The sequence below is a fragment of the Vanessa tameamea genome, chromosome 26 (genome assembly GCF_037043105.1).
Source record: "Vanessa tameamea isolate UH-Manoa-2023 chromosome 26, ilVanTame1 primary haplotype, whole genome shotgun sequence".
In the NCBI taxonomy this organism is placed as follows: domain Eukaryota; kingdom Metazoa; phylum Arthropoda; class Insecta; order Lepidoptera; family Nymphalidae; genus Vanessa; species Vanessa tameamea.
Window position 1 is genome coordinate 722,889 of NC_087334.1, and position 23,545 is coordinate 746,433.

Here is a 23,545-nt window from a genome sequence, read left to right on the forward strand (position 1 = left end):
GTTTGATGACGTCCTAATTCAAAAGTCGTCTTCAGAGGACTTATGAGGCGTTTATATTTATAATCTCTGTGTTTTAATGTGCTCAGCTTGGTGCAGGTCTCTTTAGGTCGGTGTTGCCCACTCAACAGTTACTTAACCTTCAAACATTATTACCTTATTTGTGTTATGTCTCAGTTGAATTAGAGAACAAAGGACGTAACGTAAAGGTTTTAATTGACAATTACTCATAGTGATTTTGACTATCAAGATTGTTTTCTGATTGATTGTCTGGTAGATACCAGACTACCAGAATCTGGAAAGAATCTCTTTTTATTGTATAATATTTAATCATGTATCTTTGATTATAGAACACGTATCTCTCTCGTGATATTTTGATGTATGTAGCCTTTAAATATTATAGCAATAATAGTCAATATTGCATATCAAAAGATTATATAACGATAAAAATGCGTAGACTTAGTATATGAACCCGGGACCTCGGAGTAGCGTACCCATGAAAACCGGTATACACAATACTCGACCACGGAGGTCGTCAGATAATGCAAAAGGTTCGATTTTTCTCGGTAGAATGTATTTTCCAAAACGGGGTAGCTTTGCATTCAATTCAGTACTGTAACACGACGATTCAAAAGTGGTTTTATGAGTCTACTTGAATAAAGAATATTTTGATTTGGTCACATTCTTGGAATCTTACGCTCTGCGATGTGTTTGACGTTTATTTTTACAGAAAATCTTTACTGATCAGTGATCACCTCGAGGTGAATCTCACCTCTAATTCTTGAAATAAGCAAGGACATGTTGTAACTGGTTGTACTAGAGTCATACACACGTCTAATTGTGCAGCAGCCATGAACTACAAGAAAAACCAGGTTATCACACAGATAAACCTTACAATTTTCGAGAATCACAAGATTATGAGTAATCCACGAGGATTATGACTTTAATAACAGTCCGTAATTGTTATTTTTCTATTGTCTTCGGATTTTTCGTTTTATTTGGGATTTTGTGAGGTTACCCTTGTCCCAAATTATTCGTAATATGTACAGTTTGTTGATATAAGCGGGTTACAATCAGGGCTGGATTATCCATGAGGCAGTGTAACCAACTGCTTAGGGCCCTCGCTTTGTCTAGGTCTAACATAAAGAACATATATTTCACTAAAAATTGCTTTATAGCGTATACAGTAATAATTTTGGAAGTTTTTTTACGAGCGTTTATTGAAGTTCAATTATTAGTGCGTATGTGTCAAAACTCGCAAATTAATTTCTGTAGGCCAAACACAGTTGATAGAGGAGACATTTCGCGTATACTTTTGATATTAATGAGAATATATATTTTATTATATTTGTTAAGTAATTTTGATTAAATAGCAGCTTCTTGTTAAAACGTGTTTTTAATAATATTGCACACCACATTTCGAACTGTTATATAAACACAAGCAAGAAAACATATACGAAGGCAATCTTATCTTTATTAAATTGATATTTTTCAGACAACCTTTGGTTATAGGACTAAATGTAGTAATATCGGCTTGAACGTGTTAACAGTAAATAATATTGATTTAATATATATATCACAATTAAATATATGCAAGAAATGTAAACATATATGCTCTATTCCAATCATAACAGGAAAAAAGCCAAATAAACAACATTTGACAGCAAACGCTAGAGAGCTTGATCAATCTATGATATTCACTATGAATTTGCGAAAAAATAGAGTTTTTAACGTCGACGAAACTGTTATCGGAATTTTGGAAGTAAAATTAAAGTGGAAATAGGTGGTTGAGTGTAATAGTGTGGTATTATAAATAATGATATGTAAAAATAAATCCCCTTTATGTCACTGAACGTGTCGACGAAGGTTATAGTTAAACGCAATTATTAAGCTGACAAGGACTATATTTCTTCAAATACAATTCGGTAACTTTTTAAAATGTCGCTTCCCGCGCTTGGTAACCAACCGCCATCTTATTTATATGCCCCGCCCCACCGAGCGGCCACCAGTGTGCCCAGTTGATAAAAAAAATCATTCACCCGGTAAAGCTACTTTAAATTTAGGATAATTATTAAAATAAACCTTACACTCGACCATCCTGATTACATGCATGTCCTCATGCATGCACCAGGTAGAACCATATAAAACCTTACACTTGGCAGAACAAGGCATTCAAATAATATACTATACAGTATTCGATTTTATAGTACTCGTTATAATAATTACAGTATTTTTTTTGTATTTGCAAATATATAATAATAAGCTAACCGTTAATTAAAATTTATTCATCATCAATAAATTAGCAAGAGACAATGCGTGTAAATGAACTAATAATTTCGCTATATACTTTAACAATAGCTTATTTTCATCGTTGTAACCAAATAGAAACATAACTTTACTATCCTTGTAACCTTATAACCACTTATAACTATCCTTGTAACCTTGTAACCTTATAACTACTTATAACTATCCTTGTAACCTTATAACCACTTATAACTATCCTAGTAACCACTTATAACAATCCTTGAAACCTCGTAACCATTTATAACTAACTTTATAATCGTAAAATCATCTTAAAATCGGAACGGTTTTTTGTAATCACTATATATAGCATAAATTATTTAGCAAAACTCGAAGTAATATTTACACAATTTATCTCAAATTCATGAATATGTATTTAGACAACAGTTAGACAGGGCTAAATCACAATAGCGTGCTATCTAATTTCCAAATATAAATTCTTGCGATTGTTTTGTGCGGCAGCAGGCCAGGCGCGAATGTGTCTGTAGCTCCTAGCCGGAAGGAACTTGAAGACATGACAGCATAATAATTTCATTGATTCAGTATCGCTTTGTTCGTTTTCTGTTTCATCTAAACTTAACGAAGCTACATGAATACATGGTTTCATTCTGTCGGCGGCAACCGTGGTCTTGCGTTTTCCTCTCATACCCACAAAACCCGCGATTGGAGCAACCCTGTAACGATCTTTCCCTATAACCTTAATGACCCTAAAAGGCTCCTCGTAAGAAGGCATTAGCTTTGTGCTTTGACCTTTACCTTGAAACGCAACCTTTGTTATTATAACTAGATAACTCTTGCTATATGTACGAGCAGCATGCCTATTCTGATCGTACTGCTCCTTTTGCACAGCTTGGGCTTCATCGATCTTTTCCTTGACGTCAGTGCGGAGATCAAATAGGTTAGTGATATCGCGAGTATCATTCACGAGTGCGTTTAAGGCTGGCTGGACTTCACTATACATTGCCGTAACGAACATGATTTCAGCTGGTGTCTTTCCTGTAGTTTTTTGTATGGTGTTGTTCAAGCCCCATTGAATTTTCCTAATTTTACTGTCCCAATCCTTCTCATTTTCGCGTAAATTTTGGGCTGTCAAACAGTCAAGTATGGTCCTGTTGTAGCGCTCTACTTGACCGTTGGCCCTAGGACTTGCCACTGCGTTCAACACGTGTTTTATGCCTCGCTCAAGACAGAACCTTCGAAATGCATGAGCAGTGAAGCAAGTACCTCGATCGCTAATCAATCTATCAGGTGCTCGAAATATGTCGAAAATGTCTTGCAACGCTTTTATAACATTTGCAGTACTAGTACTCCGTACAGGCTTGATAAACAAGAACTTAGTGAAGGAGTCCACGACATTTAGCGTATGTGTAAAGCCCCTTTTCGATTTCACAAAGGGTGGTCGACGTGCAACATGTGAAATGGAATCGCAACTTTTTATATGGGGTGTAACAAACCCTCTCGCCCATTGGCAGCCTTCTTAGCATAGGCACAATCTATACATGCACTGACATACTTTTTCGTAAACCGTTTCATTTTTGGAAACCAGTAACTTTTTTTCATGCGTTCCAGGGTTTTTTCATAACCAACGTGACCTATATCATCGTGATTCATCTTACACAGCTGCCACCTGGCACCCTTCGGAACCACCCATCTGACGTTCTCTTTATCGCCCCCAAGGCACCTAAATAACTTGTTATCCTTTAACACATAGTTGTCTCTTATGTAAGCTAATTCTTTGGGATCTAGTTTACTACTGACAATATCCCTAATCCTACACAACTCAGGGTCCCCTAGTTGTAAAGTCAGCAGCCAATCCTCGTCGGAAATTGCCAGTACTGGTATCCGTATGTAGGATTCCGGGAAAGGGCGTCCACATGACCCATTCTTGTGCCTGGTCTATACTCGATATGACAGTCAAACTCCTGCAAGGCAATCCACCAGCGGGCAATCCGGGGTATCAGGTCACGTTTTTCAAACGTAGAGCGCAATGCGCTGCAATCAGTAACCACTTTGAATGGTTTCCCTAAAAGGTAAACCCGGAACTTCTTCAATGCGCATATAACTGCAAGTTTCTAACTCATACGAGTGTAAGTTCCTTTCTTCTTGGGTCGTCTGGCGGCTGTAATACGCCACGGGATGAAATGCGTCTTGACTGCCCATTGGACGCTGGAGCAATATCCCTCCAATACCTACTTTGCTCGCATCCGTACGGAGTTCTGTTTCGGCTGTAGGATCATACAATGCCAAGACAGGCCTTTCTACCAGTTTGGACTTCAGGACATCGAATGAGTCTTTCTGCTCAGTCGTCCACTCCCACGTTGCATTTTTCTTTAACAACTTAGTGAGTGGGTATGCTATCTGGGCAAATGACTGTATCAATTTCCGGAAATAACTCACAAGTCCTAAAAACTGAATTTACCAGCTAGCTGAGGGCCAATTCTACTAATTTATATCGGATAATACCGATGATCGCTATTAAGAATGTCGAATCTGCAAAAACAAGTTTTAAAAACAAGTACAATTTTTTATATAGTAATTACTTTTATAATACAATAAGTAGCTTAAACGCTTAATAATTTCTTACAGACAACCTTAGGATTAGAATTTACAATGAAAGACATGGGCAGACTATAAAATCTTATATTAAATCGTAATATACCTTATGTGTTACATTATAAGGTTTAAAATTAAATGACAAAGTTAGAAGATCTGCCGATATGTTTTATTGTAGGAGGAATGTTTTGGCTCTACGGATTAAGAAATTTTTATTTAAAAATGTATTGTAGAAGGAATGCAATATTCAGCTATTCTTAAATATTTGAATTGTATTTTTTACAGGTAATTTCACGTGCCTTGAAGTCATATTTAAGCTGAAGCGACGTCTGGGATATCATTTGTTCAACACTTATATACCGACCTGCCTGATCGTAATTATGTCCGTAAGTTTATTTATGATTAAATATTTATTTATTTATGAATAAAGCTAAAAAAATATAACATCTATATAATAGTCTTGGTGGTAAGGCTCTGTGCAAGCCCGTCGGGAAGGTACCACCCACTGATCATATATACTACCGCCAAACAGCATTGTTGTGTTCCGGTTTGAAGGGTGAGTGAACCAGTATAACTACAGGCACAAGGGACATAACATCTTAGTTCCCAAGGTTAGTGGCGCATTGGCGATGTAAGGAATGGTTAATATTTCTTACAGCGTCATTGTCTATGGACGGTGGAGACCACTTCCCATCAGGCTCATATGCTCCGCCAACCTATTCCATAAAAAAAACACTGTTACAATAATGAAAAAGAGTTTTCATATACAGTGGAATCCGTTTATAATGACATCGAAGGGAATTGACAAACACGTCATAATAACCGGACGTCAAACAAAGCGTTTTGTGAAAATAATTAAATATATAGTATATATATACATATATATTTTGCACGTAATAAGTTCATGCGAAACATATATGTATGTACTATATTTTTCATATTTTAATGTAAGTAATCTGTAATTTTTGTCTGCTTTTGTTTTTTTCATTTTTTTGTAATAACAGTCTAATACTATTGTGTATAGAAGACATAGCCATGGTCAAATTATAATTTTCAATATTGCTATGAACAAATCTGCAGACGACCTTTGAGTGACAATTACTCACTCAGATTAAAAACAATGAGCCAGTTACCGAAGGTGTAAAGAATCATGTCAAAGGTGTAAACAATCAAATGGGTAAATCATAATAAGCGAACTGTCACTATAAGGAAAGTCATTATATCCGACTTTTTTACAAATAATTTTATATGAGAACCAAACTTCATAGTGTAAGTACGTCACAATAAACGGTTGGTCAATATAGGTCATTATATAGAGTCATTATAAGCGGATTCTACTGTACCTATATAATCTTTACTACTCACCTACTTATAATATTTGTTTGTTTTAACCTAATCTCAGGAATTACCAGTCTTGTTTAATAGAGATTTTTTGAATTTCATATTTACTATTGAGGAACTTTACACGACGAATAGCAAATTTGTCGCTAAGCGTTAACAAAGTTACGAAACGTAGTAACCAAAATGGTTTTGATATATTCTCCCACCGATAATTTAAAACCATTCAAATGATATCACGTGTATACATATAATAAAATCGGAGTGTCTGTCTGTTTGTAATATTAAAATAATCCATTTTTACTAAATGCATATGTATTTTTACACGGTAAATATACCAAAATAACATTTTTTAGATTTTTTGTCTGTCTGTCTGTTTGTTCCGGCTAATCTCGGGAACGGCTGGACCGATTTCGACGGGACTTTCACTGGCAGATAGCGGATGTAATAAGGAGTAACTTAGGCTACTTTTATTTTAGAATTATATATAGAATAAAAATAAAATCACGCTACAATATCCAAATAACTTAAATTCAAACAACGCGCACGAAGTCGCGGGCACAGCAAGTACAAAATATATCTACAAGAGACATAAAACAGAGTCGTATGTTAATAGGTGCAATCTCGTGGTTTCTTCGATCAAGATAACATTGAAGATTTGATAGCGGTTTTCCACTTAAGCTAACCACAATTGCATATATGCCATAAAGTGTAATTACGTACAGCGCAGTGGCGTATAATAATATTTAAATTTAATATACGCTATATGCAAAACACGTTTTAGTTAGAAATATAACATCATCTACGTTGTAACATGTTTTACATTAGCAGCCTGTAAATTTCCCACTGCTGGGCTAAGGCCTCCTCTCCCTTGAGGACACGGTTTGGAGCATATTCCACTACGCTGCTCCAATGCGGGTTGGTGGAATACACGTGTGGCAGAATTTCACACATGCAGGTTTCCTCACGATGTTTTCCTTTACCGCCGAGCACGAGATGAATTATAAATACAAATTAAGCACATGAAAATTCACTGGTGCCTGCCTGGGTTTGGACCCGAAATCATCGGCCAAGATGCACGCGCTCTAACCACTGGACCATATCGGCTCTAATATGGCTGTAACATGTCAATAGTAGTATATGAAAACCAAGTTTGAAAATTTAATTAATTACATGACGGCGATTGCGATAAATGAGCGGCACGCCCGTCATCGGTAGGAGCTTCTGGTACAGGATTCATGGCGTAGGTCTCAGGCAATCAACCACAAAGATACAGTACGATAATTCTTGTATTTTATGTATTTATTTTATTTACCTAAATCAGCAATCACAATTTTTTAAAGTAGGTATATTATAACTATCAAAAGTTCCAATTCTTCGCTCTCAAAAGAATCAAAAATGTGACAAGCGTCCATTCAAACGATTCCGATCACGTGACTCATTACGTCACGGCGTTCATACCCCATAGATACAACAAAATCAACTGAGTTACTAATTATTCGTAATTGACGACATATACATTTATAGGTTGCAGTTGTTCTTTGATTGTCAGAAATCAGAAACACATCAGACGTGCAGACGACGTTATGAAATGTGATATGCAACATTGACAATAATAACTATAAAACTTAAAGGATATATATTAATGATAATATAATTTAACACATTTAGGATTTAGGATATAATTTAACATTAAGGATAACATAAATAGCGTATCACCGTAAATCGGTTGTCAACACTTCACCTGGCTCTAAGTGAAGTCTTATAGAATCACACTGCAGGATTTTTTTCATTCAAATATTCTGTATGTTTTTACGATATAAATTACATTATCAAGTTCATTTTGGAGAGCGAATTACTTTTATTTCTTTAAATTTACTTCTGGCTAATAATCAGTCATCGTTAGGGATAAGATTAGTTAAAGTAATCACTTCAGTCGTCTGATTTTTTTAGTCGTTTATTTATTAACATAGTCATATCGTCATTGTTTATATTATAATTAAATTGATATCGTTTTTTTAATTGTTTGTCTGTACATAGATATTCTGACTTTTTAATAATATATTATAGTCTGCCAGTGACAGTTGTTATCATTAAACGAAACGTTGCTTGATAGAAATCACTGGAATTTTATATCTCTACATAGAAAATATTCAAGTTTATATATAAATATACAATACTTCTAGCTTTATGACTGCAGATCTCGAGGTCCTGGATTCAAACCCCAAGTCGGGACGATAAAAAGTTATTGAGGTTTTCTATCGAAAAATTTTCAGGAGTCTGGAAATTGGAAGTGTGTTAACTTCCATGCCTCGAAAAGCACGTAAAACCGTTGGTCCTGCGCCTGAAATTTATCCGGTCGTGTCAGATATGCCGTAGGATTAAAAGGAATATAGAGAAGACCTATGTTTATCATACACTTTTGCACTATAATGTGTCCTGCGTAGTTATATTAATAATTTATTTAAGCATCAAATTGCATCAAAAACAAGTTGTGAACGATAATAACTGCGATACTGTAAAACTGTGGTGCAGTTCTTAACGCCCGCCAACAAGGCGACGTTGCACTATTTTAAACACATTTAAATTGCACAAATTTGTATTGTATTTGGTTTTGTGTTGGCTGGCTCCCTTGAGATTGGGTTCGAGCAGGACGACACCATACTTTAAACAATTGATAAGTCAGGCAATTGAAATTGTCCAATTACTGACTTCCAAAGTTAATAATTCTCTTCATGCTAGTGGGTATCATTCTGGATAAAACCGGATGCCGCACCAGCGCGTGTTACCCTCGGCGTGACGTCTCTTCTCACTCTCTCAACGCAGCACGCGAAGTCACAAGCGCAGCTTCCGCCCGTGTCGTATCTGAAAGCTGTGGACGCCTTCATGTCTGTGTGCACTGTGTAAGTATGAGATAAGCTCTCTTGTTTTTCCTTTGTGTGACCTTACCAACCAGGGAATGGGATCCAGATGAGATTGGCAAAGTTGTTAATTATGAATATAAAAAGACGCTTTGAGTACTTATGTATTATTACGTTTCTTGTTTTTGCCACATTGTTACTCCAAAATTAGGGCATGATAAATTACCAAATACGAGAACTACGAGAACGGGTGAACGATCACTTAATTTGTCTGTGCTGTTGCACAACCAATCGATTTTTATATTTATTCTTTATTTACTTTGTAGTAGGGCTGAGTAAACTAATAGATATCGACCTGAGTAAGTAACAGACTACTCATATTTTATTCTACTGCCAGACAATACTGCAGTGTCTTGGATTGGTGTGTTCTTGTTTAAAGGGTAAGCCGGTCTAATTACAGGCACAATGGACTTCATCATAGTTTCTATTAGATAAGTGGTCACCTTCATATATTGCAGTTATGTTTTTTTTTTACATATTTATAGCAATCTTATACGTTACCAGTTGTCCGCCCGACTGTTGAATTCATACAATTTTAATAAGTATAAGCCTTCCTCCTAAACTTGAAATTTCCAAGATTTTTTTTACTTAGTGAGCGCCTAGGTTTGAAAGGAGTCACTATGCCAAATTATACGTCAATTGGACCTAATTTTTTAGAGTTCTTATGATGAGTCAGTCCGTGGTATTTGCACCAATACATATATATTGTTATTATAACTTGAAGTAATAATATGGTACTTTATACGTTACTTCTTCAAAACTTTCAGTTTCGTATTCATGGCGCTAATGGAGTACTGCCTTGTCAACATTATTCTGGATGACAGAGCCGCAAAGCCAAAGGTAATATATTTTTTTTAAATTTGTTTATCTGTAAGAAATAAAATATTAATTCGTCTGTCTGTAATTTCTAAACAACTGTGATTTTTAGTTACTATAGCAAGTTACTAAAAATATTTTAAATTAATATGGCTATTTGCAAGTTAGCAAAACCAAAACAAACTTTATTTTAATGTTTCTCTCTTGTGTGCGGCGTAATTTTCGAGTGTCCGACCACCTCGTGTTACCTCAATATCAGAAAATCAACTACAACGCGATGTTTAAGGGTTTTTTAAATCGCACAACCACTCCACGGCTTTTATCGGTGGCTTCCGAACCAATACGACTTGAAACCTTCAAGAAAGAAGCCTACTCATTTCACCTGAGATCCTCGGCTTGGCAAATGTCCATGGGCGGTGGTAGTATCAGTTCCGCATCAGTTAGCCCACATAAGCAAAAATAATTACCCCAATACCTAAAAATATACGTAGATTAATTCCAAGTATAATACAAAATCAACGCGGGTAACACCGCGGGACTCAGATAGTTTATATACAAAATGGCAAAATAACAATAGAAAATTTTCCATTTCAAATCTATGTCAAGGAATGAATAAAAAGATTTCAGTAGGACGCCCCGTGAATCTATCACTACAGACTTTAGAGATTATGTTGTCAGTATATTTGGATCATTGATAGCGATTTATAATTAAAATACCATTTAAATTTTCAAATACGCATTGCAAATAAATATATTTTGTATTAAAAAGTTCGAGAGATCATATAAGTTCAATTTGAATATGATGACGCCTTCCCTTATTAAGTTGTAAACAACACGTGCAACGGCCGACAGTTGATTCACAGATAATATAAAAGAAGAAACATGCGAACTAGGGACACTCTCTTGTCAGCGTTCGACCAGTGCACATATCACTCGTGACTGCAAATGCCCACCAATACTAATATTACAAATGCGAAAAAAACCCAGTCTGTTAACTCTTTCACGTGAAGAGAATTTACCTTTTTTTAATTCACTTCTTAAGGGGGTAAAATTTCACGTAGGTAAATCAGCATACCGTTTATATAATAGATACTAACCAATTAATGTATTTCAATGACAATATATTCCCAAGAACAATAATAATAATTGGATTAATTATACTCTTCTCAAAATATTGTTAGGTTTTTTTTTATATATATATAAAGGCTTTTTCATAGAATTTATTTACTCGTATTATATAAAAAGCAATAACTTTGTTACTGCACTCACATAAATACAAGATCTGATAAATATATGAATGTTCTTAGCTAATGAAGTCAATATTTATAGGAACCAGCAGAAGCCGCCAAAGCACGTATGAGGGCCATCAGCATCGACCGCTTCTCGCGCGTCTTCTTCCCCCTTCTCTTCGCGGTACTCAACCTGACTTACTGGATCCAGTTCGCGCAATACATCTGATTGTCTTAAATGACACTATGTGTCCTTTACTCCGAACTTTCCGTAGTTATCTGCTAAAGCGGAAATTATTCGTGAAGATTTGGCTGTACATTCTCGGTTTTATTGACTATCGGGTGTTTTTTTTACGTTAAAACATTAACGTGGCTATTGGGCTCTTAGTACAATGTTATTACAATTAATAGTCTAAAGAAACGAGCGGGTAACATGAGTTTAAAGATAATTTACGGTATACAATTCAGTAAACACTTCTCAATTTTATACTTGTGGATTTGATTCATGGTGACCAACTTGTCCTGTTTGAAAGATATTCCAAAATATACCAGTAATTTCATGATTTGATTTGATATAATTATAATGCTGCAGTTGGAGGGGGGTCAATGAAGAGTCGTTTAGTGTTTCGTTAACATTCTCCTATCCAAACTAGGAGTAAATTCCAAACCTTTATCTGAACATGAGAGGCGTATCACTAGTAGACCATTTTGCTTTACTATTATAAGTATAGAATTTAGGCTAGGTTAATTACCAATCAAATCTAATAAATCATAAATATGCTTAATTGTTGAATGAATTAATGAATGATATTACAACTAAATGATGATATAGTATATATTCAATAAGTGCTAGAATAGTTTGGTTATAAGTTACTGTATTTTTCATGTCTATGCATGTCCTTTACTTTAGTGTAACTTTTATATCAACCACAAGAGGAAAAAAGCCAAATTAACAACATTTGACAGCAAATCGACGCGATGTCATCGTTGGTCGAGAGATTGATTAATCTATGATATTCTCTATGGATTTGCGAAAAAATGGCGTTTTGAACATCGACGAAACTGTTATTTTTTTGGAAGTAAAATTAAAATGCATATAAGTAGTTAAGTGTAATAGTGTTGTATAATATATAAAGTTATATTAATCATAAAATCTTAGTAGTGCACAATATAGCTGAGTTATTAGCAAATGGCATGAAATACGTAAATCTAAGGTTTGTTTATATTTTTTCCTACTTCTATTGGAATAGGCAATATGTATGGCATTTATTATTTTCGATACATTCCCTTGTGACGGTGTATTTTCTCTTGTATGTGTAATAATGTATTAATTAAATAGAATAAGAAGCAAAAAATCATGCGCTTCCACATTCTGACACATATATTCTGTAGTTATATGTATCACCGAGAATGTACAGCCAGCATAGTGTCCGTACATTTAAGAGTAACAATCGAATAAATAATAATTAAAACATTTTCCTTAATTAAATTAATAGTCTTGTGTATTTCAGATTTAGAATTATACGGCTTTACCATTACCAATATCATACAAATGTATCTTTAAGAGGTGACTAGTTAAACGATGATCTGTCTTCTCCTTTCAAATGTCAAATCAATGGTGACAGAAAGAGACACTCGGATTATAAAATAAAGGCAGATGGAGCGTGCGTTACAAAAGCGAATAGTTCTTTCGGTAGTACTTTTTGTTAATACGTCAAAAGTGCTGTTATTGACTATTACACTTTAATGTTCCGCGCGCTCAGTCTGCCTGTCTTGCCGTTTCTTCTCGCTGGAGGCTGCTTTCCGAAACGGTGGTAGTATTTAAATATAGACGATTCAAAACGCTTCATTGTGAAGTTTACTTGAATAAAATTTATTTGATTTGATTTATAAGCTGAGAATATAAAATTAATGTTCAGCTAAACCTTCTAAACAACATTTATAATCAAAGTTGATCATTTTAACTGAATATGCACTGAAGTGTTGTTACGCTTCTAATCTACACGATCACTAAATGTAATAGTTTCAAAAATCAAACCCTAGTTTATAAACTATAAAAAAAGATTTACGGTTCGATTTTGGTTAAAAATATAACCATTTTTGAAAATAGATTATATTTGTAAATAGTTTGGAACGAAGTTCCTATCTCACTTTATAGAGGATCTTAGAGAGGCGAATTTAGCTAAGCGGACGCTCAAAGTAGCCAAACGATGATCTCAACCTCCCATGTAAGAAAATTTAACCATTCCTTCCATAGCAAATGCTCCACCGACCATGGGAACTATGACGTTACGTCCCTTGAGCCTAGAATATTTTTTTTGCTAAAAAATGCATTTACACGTTCACCCCCACATGAAGGGATGTCTCATTAACACCAACTGAACCGGAATACCCTATAAAAACCAGCGGTATCCACTCCGTCTTTGCGGGGGGCGTCACGGGATCACTTGAGCATACTACTGTGCCACCCGTATTGGGCCTGTAGTTACACTGGCTCAATTACCTTTCAACCAATTTATTTAATACATTTCTCTCAAACATTACTAATTTATTTAATTGTGTTCGTTGTTTAATGTATTATAGCGAAAGGTACTTCGTTCCCGTTGGGTGTGCCAGGGCACCTTTCCTTCACATGCAAATTCACAAATAATAATCTAAAAAATCTTGTACCTACATACATTCAAAATACATCACATTCTATATAATATTGTATTCGTTTCAATATGTTTGTTTATATTTGTTCTATGTATATATTTACTACGTAGCCATTTTTAGATGCTCAAATACACAACGCTTACTTCAAATATAAAAAAAAATAGATTTTGTTATAATTTAAGTAAATCTTTAATGATGTTACGTAAAGAAATTATTTTAATAATATTATATATGAAATGGCGTAGCATCTTCTGGTGTAAGTCTTATGTATATTGGTTTCGTAGTTTTGTTTAGTGGGGAATTACAAAAAACACGTCATTTATTAAAAATAGATTTGGAATTTGCGTCTAGTTGTGGGTAGATTATATCTAGTGCTTTGACAGATGTGAGTAAAACTTACATAGACAACTGTTTATTTTTTTTTTTTAAATATCAGACACAGGTCTAGAGAATAAGGCAGACTAATAGTGAAATATAATATTAAGATCGCTATCGCTTAAATCTATTTAAGAATATGGATTTGTGCATTTATAATTAATTATTGTCTCTGAAAATATTTAAAATAAAACATAAATGAGAGTTTGATTGTCCTTCTTCCACAGATCCATAACGTAATATTTATTGTTAATATTATAATATTTTGTGAAATTAGCAACGTTATGAATATAACAATATGTATTTACTATTGTACCTTAAATATTTATAAGATTGCAAAGCTTTTTAATTAGTCTAATAACATATATGCATGTCCTCAGTGGAAGGGAAGAAAAGGCCTAAACGCCAAGATGGTACTTTTGGGAAATCAGATTTAAAGTTAAATAGGTAAACTTCATTTTTCAATTATACCATTTAGGCGCTTTTCCTTTCCACTTAAAATATGTAGTCTTTAACTAAAGAGCTTAGTTTTTATGTACTTTCTGAATTTGTTTTTATAATTATTCATCTCTTGCCCTCAGGTTTACCTCTCTTTTTAAACTTGTTACATCGTATTTTTCCAGACAAAAGCAGTTTTGACGAATATGTCAAAAATACTTTTGAAAGTATGTACCGTAGTCAACGTAGTCAAGATATCAAGGTTCAGCTGAGGTTTATTGTCTAGAGAAATAGATTCAGAAACGTATCGCAACTGTTATAATTTAGTAGAATTTCCTCTTTTCTCATGATATGATAATCCAATTAACTATATTTATATATTACCGTAATAATATAGTTTATGATATATTCAATATCATTAAGTGTTGAAAACGAATATTATTAAAACTTTATAGCAGTAATTGTATTTCCTAATAATAAATAAAATAATGAGTTCTTTGTAAATTATTTAAGAATTACTTACTAAACATCTATTAATACTCCTATAGTACAATTTTTCTCGCTTACCATTGTACTCATAAAAACTGTCAATAAATAATTAATTAATATTATTATTACTTTTAATTATGAATTGAGTTTATTTTTAAATTATGTAATTATAAGAGTTGTACTATAAAGTATGTAGATATATTTTACTAGTCAATAAATTATTTTATTTGACATAATGATAAAATATTATAATTATACATGATTTTGTTATATTATTTAAGTTGTTATCGTTCTTGTTATTATAATTTTAGTCTTAGAATTTTATTTGTGTTGATCATTTAAAAATATATAATTCGTTTGATTTTTTTTTTTATTTTCTGATCTTACAACGTTCATACCGACGACGAATCAAAAAGAAAGGTTTACAATATTAGCTTATCATATTTTAACACGCGAAAACAATTATATGCGTAAAAGTAGTTCATACCGTCAAGGTTAATATAATTGTCTTCACGATAATAAAGTAACCGACTAAACTGTCGACAGGGCGAAAGTCTGTAGTCTGCCGGTGTCCTAACATTTGTACACAATCAACGGAAGCCACAAGCGAACTGTTCGCTACGGCGGCTACAAATTGCAGCACTATATTCAAATGATGCTGTGAGTTTATGTAGATGAACCGTTGCAGACTAATTGTGTTTACATTCCATTATTTTTTTTAATTACATAATTAATTTTTAATTTTATAAAAGTTATTTATATGTTGAAGACATACTATAGAGAACGTGACATTTAACAAAATATATTTATGCGTTTGCAGTTGGACCTTCGATTTTTAATTCAAAAACATTTTTAAAATAATTAATATTTCCTCTCATTGCTCCCACTGGTAACAGGAGGGCGTCAGAATTGGAATTCCATTGATAATGCTCTATCATTCTTGCCACCATTCCACATAGTCATGATTTGTCGATAATTGCTATTTTGATTCGTGTTTACTTATTTAAAACCTAAACGACGATAATTCACTATTACGTTTCTAATTTTATAAAATATTAATAAAGAAGATTGTAAAGTACGTTTTTTTTTGTTATAGCTTATGTAATTTCGAAATTTAAAACGAATTAATCATTGTGTATTCGACTGTAATGATGAGAACGTCAAAAGGCGTTTATTAAAAAACTCAAGGTCAAATCATCGAGTAAAAATAACATTTACGTCAAATAAATACTATACTAACGCCGTAAAAAGTACTGCTTGACAAAAAATACTTCTCTTATTATTTTGCTTTTTATTATCTGTTCCAATCAGCTTTCAAAGTGTGTCGGTGTGTTTTTTTAAGTTATACTTCTTAATATCGTTGTGATTTGAAACTTGATCAAACGAAAATGCGTCACAAAAAAGCAAACAAAAAATTATTTAATTATTAAGTTACACTTCTACCGTGTGAAATTCACACACGTTAGAAGACACGCCTCTTATTACTGTAATTAGGGCACAGTATATTTATATATTGCATATTTTTAGAGATCTTAAGAAGTTAAATCGACAACAGCTACAAAACTAAAATTAATACAAGTGCTTCGATCGCTACAAGCACGTACTTGTTTCAGAATTGCTATCTTTGTTGTGAACCAAGACAACACGACACCATATTTTTTTTGTTAAGCATTAACACGGTCGCAACTCATTCAACACAAACAAAAGCCTTCTGGGAAATAGAGCAGGTGGAAATGTTACTTGATAAGATCTGTCAGTAGCTATGATCTAAAATCTTCAATACCTAGTATACTATGTCAGGCTTATTGAATTATAAAATCGGCACTAGGTTTGTTGTGTATATTCAATTCTTAATTTAATGGCTTGTTCTTGTTATGTATATAATTTTAGCAATCAACTGCTATTTAAATCACAATCTTTTTTTATGCCTACATCAAAAAAAAAGTCGACGAAAACATTGTATTCTGCCTAAATTGAAAACCACTGGTCATTTATTTAAAAACGTATTAGACGTATTAAATTGAGTCTTGAATGTCTTGAGTTTTTATCGTTAATTTGCTATGAAATTACAACTAAAGATAGAAAATGTAACAGTTTGTCGACACGGTTTACTAAAAAGTTAAAATAGGCATGTGTCAATCTTCATTTTACGATATTAAATATCTTTGACACGATTTTTTTAGTTGATTTGGTTAAACAATACGTTTTTTTAAATAAAATAATTAACATTTTAAGAATGTAATGCATCTGTCATTTTAATGGGAGCATTAACGGTGTAAAAATACTATACTAATATTATAAATGCGAAAGTAACTCTGTCCACCAACTGTCTGTCTGTGTAACTGTGTGCTTACCTCATCTCGCTTAAACTGAACCGATTGGTAGAGAGTTGTTTAAGTCTCGGAGAAGGAACATGTGTACATACTATAGGTTATTTTTTAAACGCGTATTTAAAGCCGTAGGCTAATAATTTATATTTATTTTAGTACGTACCAAACCACTTACCTTTATCTAATATAGGACGACAAGTTGACAACAGTACCATTATGTCATCTACCTTCTTAAAATAAATTTAAAATATAAAACTAATTACAACCTTACCACCACCGGGAGACCACTTAACGGGCGTCCTCAGCTTTGATATCTCCTGTTGTGGCCACGACGATTTGGAAGATCGATAGGACGGATAAGACAACCACCTTTTGGACTCAGGACTGACAGACCATTAGGCCAATATGGCCTTGACCTTTTGGCTCAAAATAAATTAACGCGGTAACCGAGGCTACTGTTAAGGAATTGCCCAGGTAAGGAAGCTAACCTCGATGCCCATACCGATCCTAGCCTAGGCCAAGCAGGAAGACCCCACTGTTATAACCTTTCCTCATTATAGTCCACATCTCACTCTAAATTCATCACAATAAATAAACACAATTTTTAGTTACGCTTAACAAATATTGTAATTAACAATTTACGCGATCGGACGTAAAACTAATCTAACAGATGATAAAGTTACTTCGTATTTAAGTTTGGATTATTATTTGTAGCATTTGATTACGTTTGAAATGTTTTGTTTCGCGTACATAACTAAATCATTTATCTTAATAATTACATAATCAGGCGTGATATTAATGTAAACAATTTATTGTATGAATAATGACAACTGATACAGATACAAAAGTTAAATAATCTTTGTGATTCAGTAATACAAACACGAACCATTAAAACAATGGTATGAATAACATTTGTTTTAGCAACTATTGTATTTTCACAGTTGTACGGTCAGTTTTATATCTGACCGTTATAATTAAGTATAATATTATAGAGACACATGTCTACATATTTGTTGAATAAATAATATTAATTACAATTGTCTCATCGTGCTAAATATACACAGATACAATATAGCGTTATAATATTTGTTTATGATTCTATAACTTGTTGATCAAAATTAGTTAATTAACAATTCGGTTCGCTTATCACTTAATTCAAAATCGTTGATCTATCTACTTTTATTTATATTTGTAATTATTATAACACTATTGAAACACTGTCAGGAACCGAGACCTAAATTATCTTATGTAATAGTTTCTTTATTTTAAAATTTGAATTAGCTGTATTTTAGTGAGTTCATAAAGACTACATATAAATAATCAGTCCTCACATAGTGTGTAATTTCAAATAGTAACAATATTTATATTATTTATTTATAATTACATGTTTGTTGTGCGTATAAACAATATATAATGTTTATGTAACTTCAAACTAATTCTAAATTTGAAATTTTATTTGAGATAGGCAAATAGAACTATCTAACCATTTCAATTTTACCTAATAATACAATTCATAACTATTGTTAAAATGTTTAACTTCCGGAGTAATACATCTTGTATACATAAGCGTACTTGGGTCAATATTTAAGAGCCTTAAAATTTATGTTTTTCAAAATTACTCGAGAACACCTGGATGTATTTTGAAATAAAAATTTGCTCTTAATAGTTAAGTGAACAATAAATAAGGTTATTTAGTCACGATTGACCTAAAATAGTAACAAAAAAAATAATATGAAAAAAACAATTAAAATTGCTAGTTTTCTTCGTGGTACTTTGGCAAATTTGGTCTTATTTTTGAATCGTATGAAAAATTGCGACTATATTAGGCTAAAGTAAATTTACTAAGATAATTATAATTTAGAAATCTTTACATTTTTAAGATAATTTCCTATACACTCATAGAAAATAAATTAAAAAACTGAATTTAAAAAATGTTCATAAATTTTGCGTCATTGGTCAGAACAGTGTTTGTTTTTAATATTAAGTTGAGTTAGTGACGGGAGCGGGGAAAACTTTTGGCAAATCAAATTGACTACCCCACACCTCATTCGACCGACGCACTCCAGAGAAGATACACGCTCTCGTGTTCTTCAGGTGAGCCTTTGAAAGTCATTCTACAATTTTTTTCATTTCAATGGTCATTTAGATTTTCCATGACATATTCGTAATAAACTGTTCTAAATTTATCAAATTTAAGAAAATGTATGAAATATTCGTGTTAACATAAGGCCATATAAGTTTTATTGAAATACCACTTGCACAAAACATGTTTAGACATGATTTTTTTGATTTTGTCATTTTTCTCAACGTCATTGTCCTGAATACGAGCTATGAGGATAATGATACACGTTGAGAAAAATGACGATGTGTGTAATAGATAATGATTAATGTTGAGAACAATGACAGAAAATAGTTAATTGATAGCGAAAGAAAGTAATAAGTTAATAACATTTGTTTTATGGTGGGGTTCCTGGAATCGAATAATTAATATTATATTGGAGCTCAAGTATTATATATTAATAATTTTAACCAAACGTCATTACAAGTCACGGGAGGTTGTTTCGTATTTAAAGAATTAACAGATGAAATGGTTCATGGAATCCATCCCAAAATAAAAAAAGTTTTTTTTAGGTATAATTTCAACACATGAAATTTATGAAGTCGCGCATGTGTAGGCAAGATAGGAATTATTAAAAAAAAGCTTTCTTCCAGTTTGATCCTAAGTTCTACACTTAGAATCAGACAGGAAGACTAGTGTAGACTTTTAAGACATGTTCGTCATTCGTGTAGCAATATGAAGAAAAAATTGTTGTAGATTAAAATAAATCTGTTGCTTGTTATTTCAGGTTATAAGTAAATTTTAAATTACGTGAAGAGAGAGACTTGAAATTGTTTTTTTTTTAATTTATACCTACCTATGCAAAGAAGTTTAGTGAAATAGTATTGTGTTAACTCCTAATTTTAAAAAAGTTACGTATTTGAAGATGCCACCTAAATCCAAAAAAGCTAAAGAAGAAAGACTAGCTAAACAAAGATTATGCCAAAGGCGACGGTACGCAGAAATAAAAAATGACCCTCAATTGCTAGCCTTAGATAAAGAAAAAAGGAGACAGAAATACTTAAAAAAGAAAGTAGAAAAAAACACAGAAAAAAGCCCTCGTTCCATTAAAGAGCAACGCAAGAAGTGGAAGGAAAATTCTAAGAGGTGTTTATAATTTGTAACTTATCCTATTCATATATTAATTTAAATATATTTCTATTTTATTTGATAAAAAACAGAGAAAGAGAGTATTTATTTAAATTGTCACAATTATATTTAGACCTATAAATCGTTATATTTTTTTTTGTTGCAGGTATAGGCAAAGAAAAAAGGAAGGTAGAAAATCAATATTCGAAGCGGTTCAAATAAAAACAGTTGACAATATTCAAGATGCCAGTAATTTTTCAGAAACAAATTTCATTAATCAAGAAGATCCTTTACAAGTAAATAGTGCAGTAGTTCAAGCAGCAGTAAAAAAAACAAAATATGAAGAATTTAAGAAAAGAAAAATGCTTTTAAGGCTCGTTGCTACTTATAAGAAAAAAGATAAGATACAAACTAAAAAGATACAAAGACTGCAGAAGTTACTCAAAGAAGCCCGACAGATGAATAAAATGGAGTACTTTGGTTCAGTGACTGATGCAAGTGCAAGTGGTGTAGTTTCAAATAACAGCAACGAAATAGAAATTAGTAGCTACAAAAGCAATAAACGCTCTGTAATTGAGACTATCAAAAACTTTTACTTGCAAGATGCGAATAGCGTTCTCTGTGCAGGTAAGAAACAATATGTAACAAAAAATAAGGTCCAGATGCAAAAACGGTGCTTATGTTTACCATTAAAAGACTTGCACCAGATTTTTTTAATTGAGACGAAGATTAGGGTAAGTTATTCGTTTTTCTGTAAACTGCGCCCTTTTTGGGTTACCTTTCCTAAAAAATCTAATAGAGAGACTTGCGAATGTCAAATTCATGAAAACATGAAATTATTGATTGAAGCTTTGCATAAAGCATCAATAATACGTGAAAAAACACATGATCAGGTCCTCTCTAAACTTTGCTGTGATTTGAGAAATATCGCCTGTTTGAAAAGATATTGTGATGCCTGCAAATCGAATTGTCTTGAATATTACTTGGATGCCAACAACTCTGTATGTACCTTTTATGAATGGAAAAGAGAAACTAAAGAAGTTATTCTTACAAATGGAAGAAAGAAAAAACAAACAATAACAAAAAACAACAAAATTACCTTAAGTACTTCAGATGTTATCATAAAATTTGAAAATGATTTAGAGAATTTTTGTGATCATACCGTCAAAATTGTAAGTCAGTACAACGCAATTAAGAATTTGAAAGAAAACCTGAATATACATGAAGCTTGTATACACATAGATTTTTCGGAAAATTATTCCTTGAAGTACGGATCGGAAGTACAGTCATTCCATTTTGGGGCCAGTAGGCAACAATTGTGTTTACATACAGCTGTTATATACACTCATAGCTTTAATACAGGACAAATTACTCCGAAATCGATGTGCACAATAAGTGATTGTTTACGTCATGATGCTGCAGCCGTGTGGGCCCATTTAATACCTTTGATAGAAGAGTCAATCAATCTGAACCCCTTTATTGATACCATCCATTTTTTGTCAGACTCGCCATCTTCACAATATAGAAACAAGTACATATTTTTTTTGATTACTCAACTGTGTAAAGACTTCTCACAACTTAAGAGAATAACATGGAATTATTCAGAAGCAGGACACGGAAAAGGTGCTCCTGATGGGGTTGGAGCAACTCTAAAAAGAACTGCGGATCGAATGGTTGCTTTTGGAAAAGATGTAGGTACTTATGAGCAATTTCACACATTGATTACAAAATATACAGATAATGACAATTTAAACGTTATTGTTAAAAAAGTAGACAAAGAAGAAATCTTATTTAGAGACAGTTTATTTCCAAAACAATTAAAACCATTTAGGGGCACCTTTTCCGTGTATCAAGTTCTTTGGGAGAAATCTGCATCTAGAACGACTGTTCGCAAAATGAGTTGTTTTGATTGTGATGTTTCCGAAATTTGTGTTCATGGAAAACATCTTGGCTTTATAGATGATATAATTGATTTACAAAAAGAAAATGCTCCTTCTACTTCCTTTGAACCTGCTGTCACGACTCTTGATATTTTAAAACATAAGAGAGTAAATGAAACCCGCACAGCGACACGTTCTGAAGTTTTAACCATTCACGAAAACAATCTCATTTTACCATCAAACTATGAAAAACCAAATTTTGGTTAAAATTTGATTCTTATCCAAATTCATGAGCAGAAATATTTGTTCATCAACAGAAATAAGTTTTCTCATTTAATGATCGTTAAAATCTGAATCTGAATCAAAACGAGGCTCATAACTTAAAAAAAAAGTGTTGTTACGTTTTATTATAATTATTGTTAACTATAATATATTAAGTATAATTTTACAAAATATCTGTGATTTATAAGCTTTTTGACTTAATTATTGTGGGAGATTAATCATTATTATTTTATATTCGTTATTAATTTTACCAAAACATTAATTTAGAAGATATAAAAAGCTTAGCTTATACAGGAAAAAATAATAATCTACAGTCTAAAAGTACATTGTGTATATTTTGAATAGAATCAGTTGTGTATCACTAAATTAGTGCAAAAGATCTGAATAAATAAGCAGTCAAAAGTTTATAAACTTTTATAAGTTGATTGTTTTTTTATTTATAAAGAACGAAATATAAAACCGACAATTTATAAAAATTGTCATTGCCCTCAATACATCGTCATTTTTATATTCTATAAAATCATTATTCTGCCATTACGTCATTATGCTCAATGATAATTTTTAGAAAGATTGTAATATCTTATTAAATTTTGGTTTATTTGGAGATAATCTAATAAAAATAATATAATCCGAACATGCCTATTATTACTGCCAAAAAATCAGATCTATACACGCAGATTTTCGAGAATCCACAAATTTTGATCAAAAATAATAAATTTTGTAGATTCACCCACTTATATTGTCATATGAAATC

At 32.6% G+C, this 23,545-nt stretch overlaps 1 protein-coding gene across 1 annotated transcript in view; it reads left to right on the forward strand.

Moving 5' to 3' along the window:
• The window catches only part of LOC113404947 (glycine receptor subunit alpha-2-like), a 220,310-nt gene extending 208,778 nt beyond the window's left edge, over positions 1 to 11,532 (forward strand). Inside the window, exons 7-10 of the mRNA XM_064219115.1 lie at positions 5,137 to 5,237; positions 8,932 to 9,092; positions 9,878 to 9,950; positions 11,256 to 11,532. Coding sequence (XP_064075185.1) covers positions 5,137 to 5,237; positions 8,932 to 9,092; positions 9,878 to 9,950; positions 11,256 to 11,384 — 464 coding nt within the window. The 3' untranslated portion in view covers positions 11,385 to 11,532. The remainder of the gene's footprint in view (positions 1 to 5,136; positions 5,238 to 8,931; positions 9,093 to 9,877; positions 9,951 to 11,255) is intronic.
• The last annotated feature ends 12,013 nt before the right edge of the window (positions 11,533 to 23,545 follow it).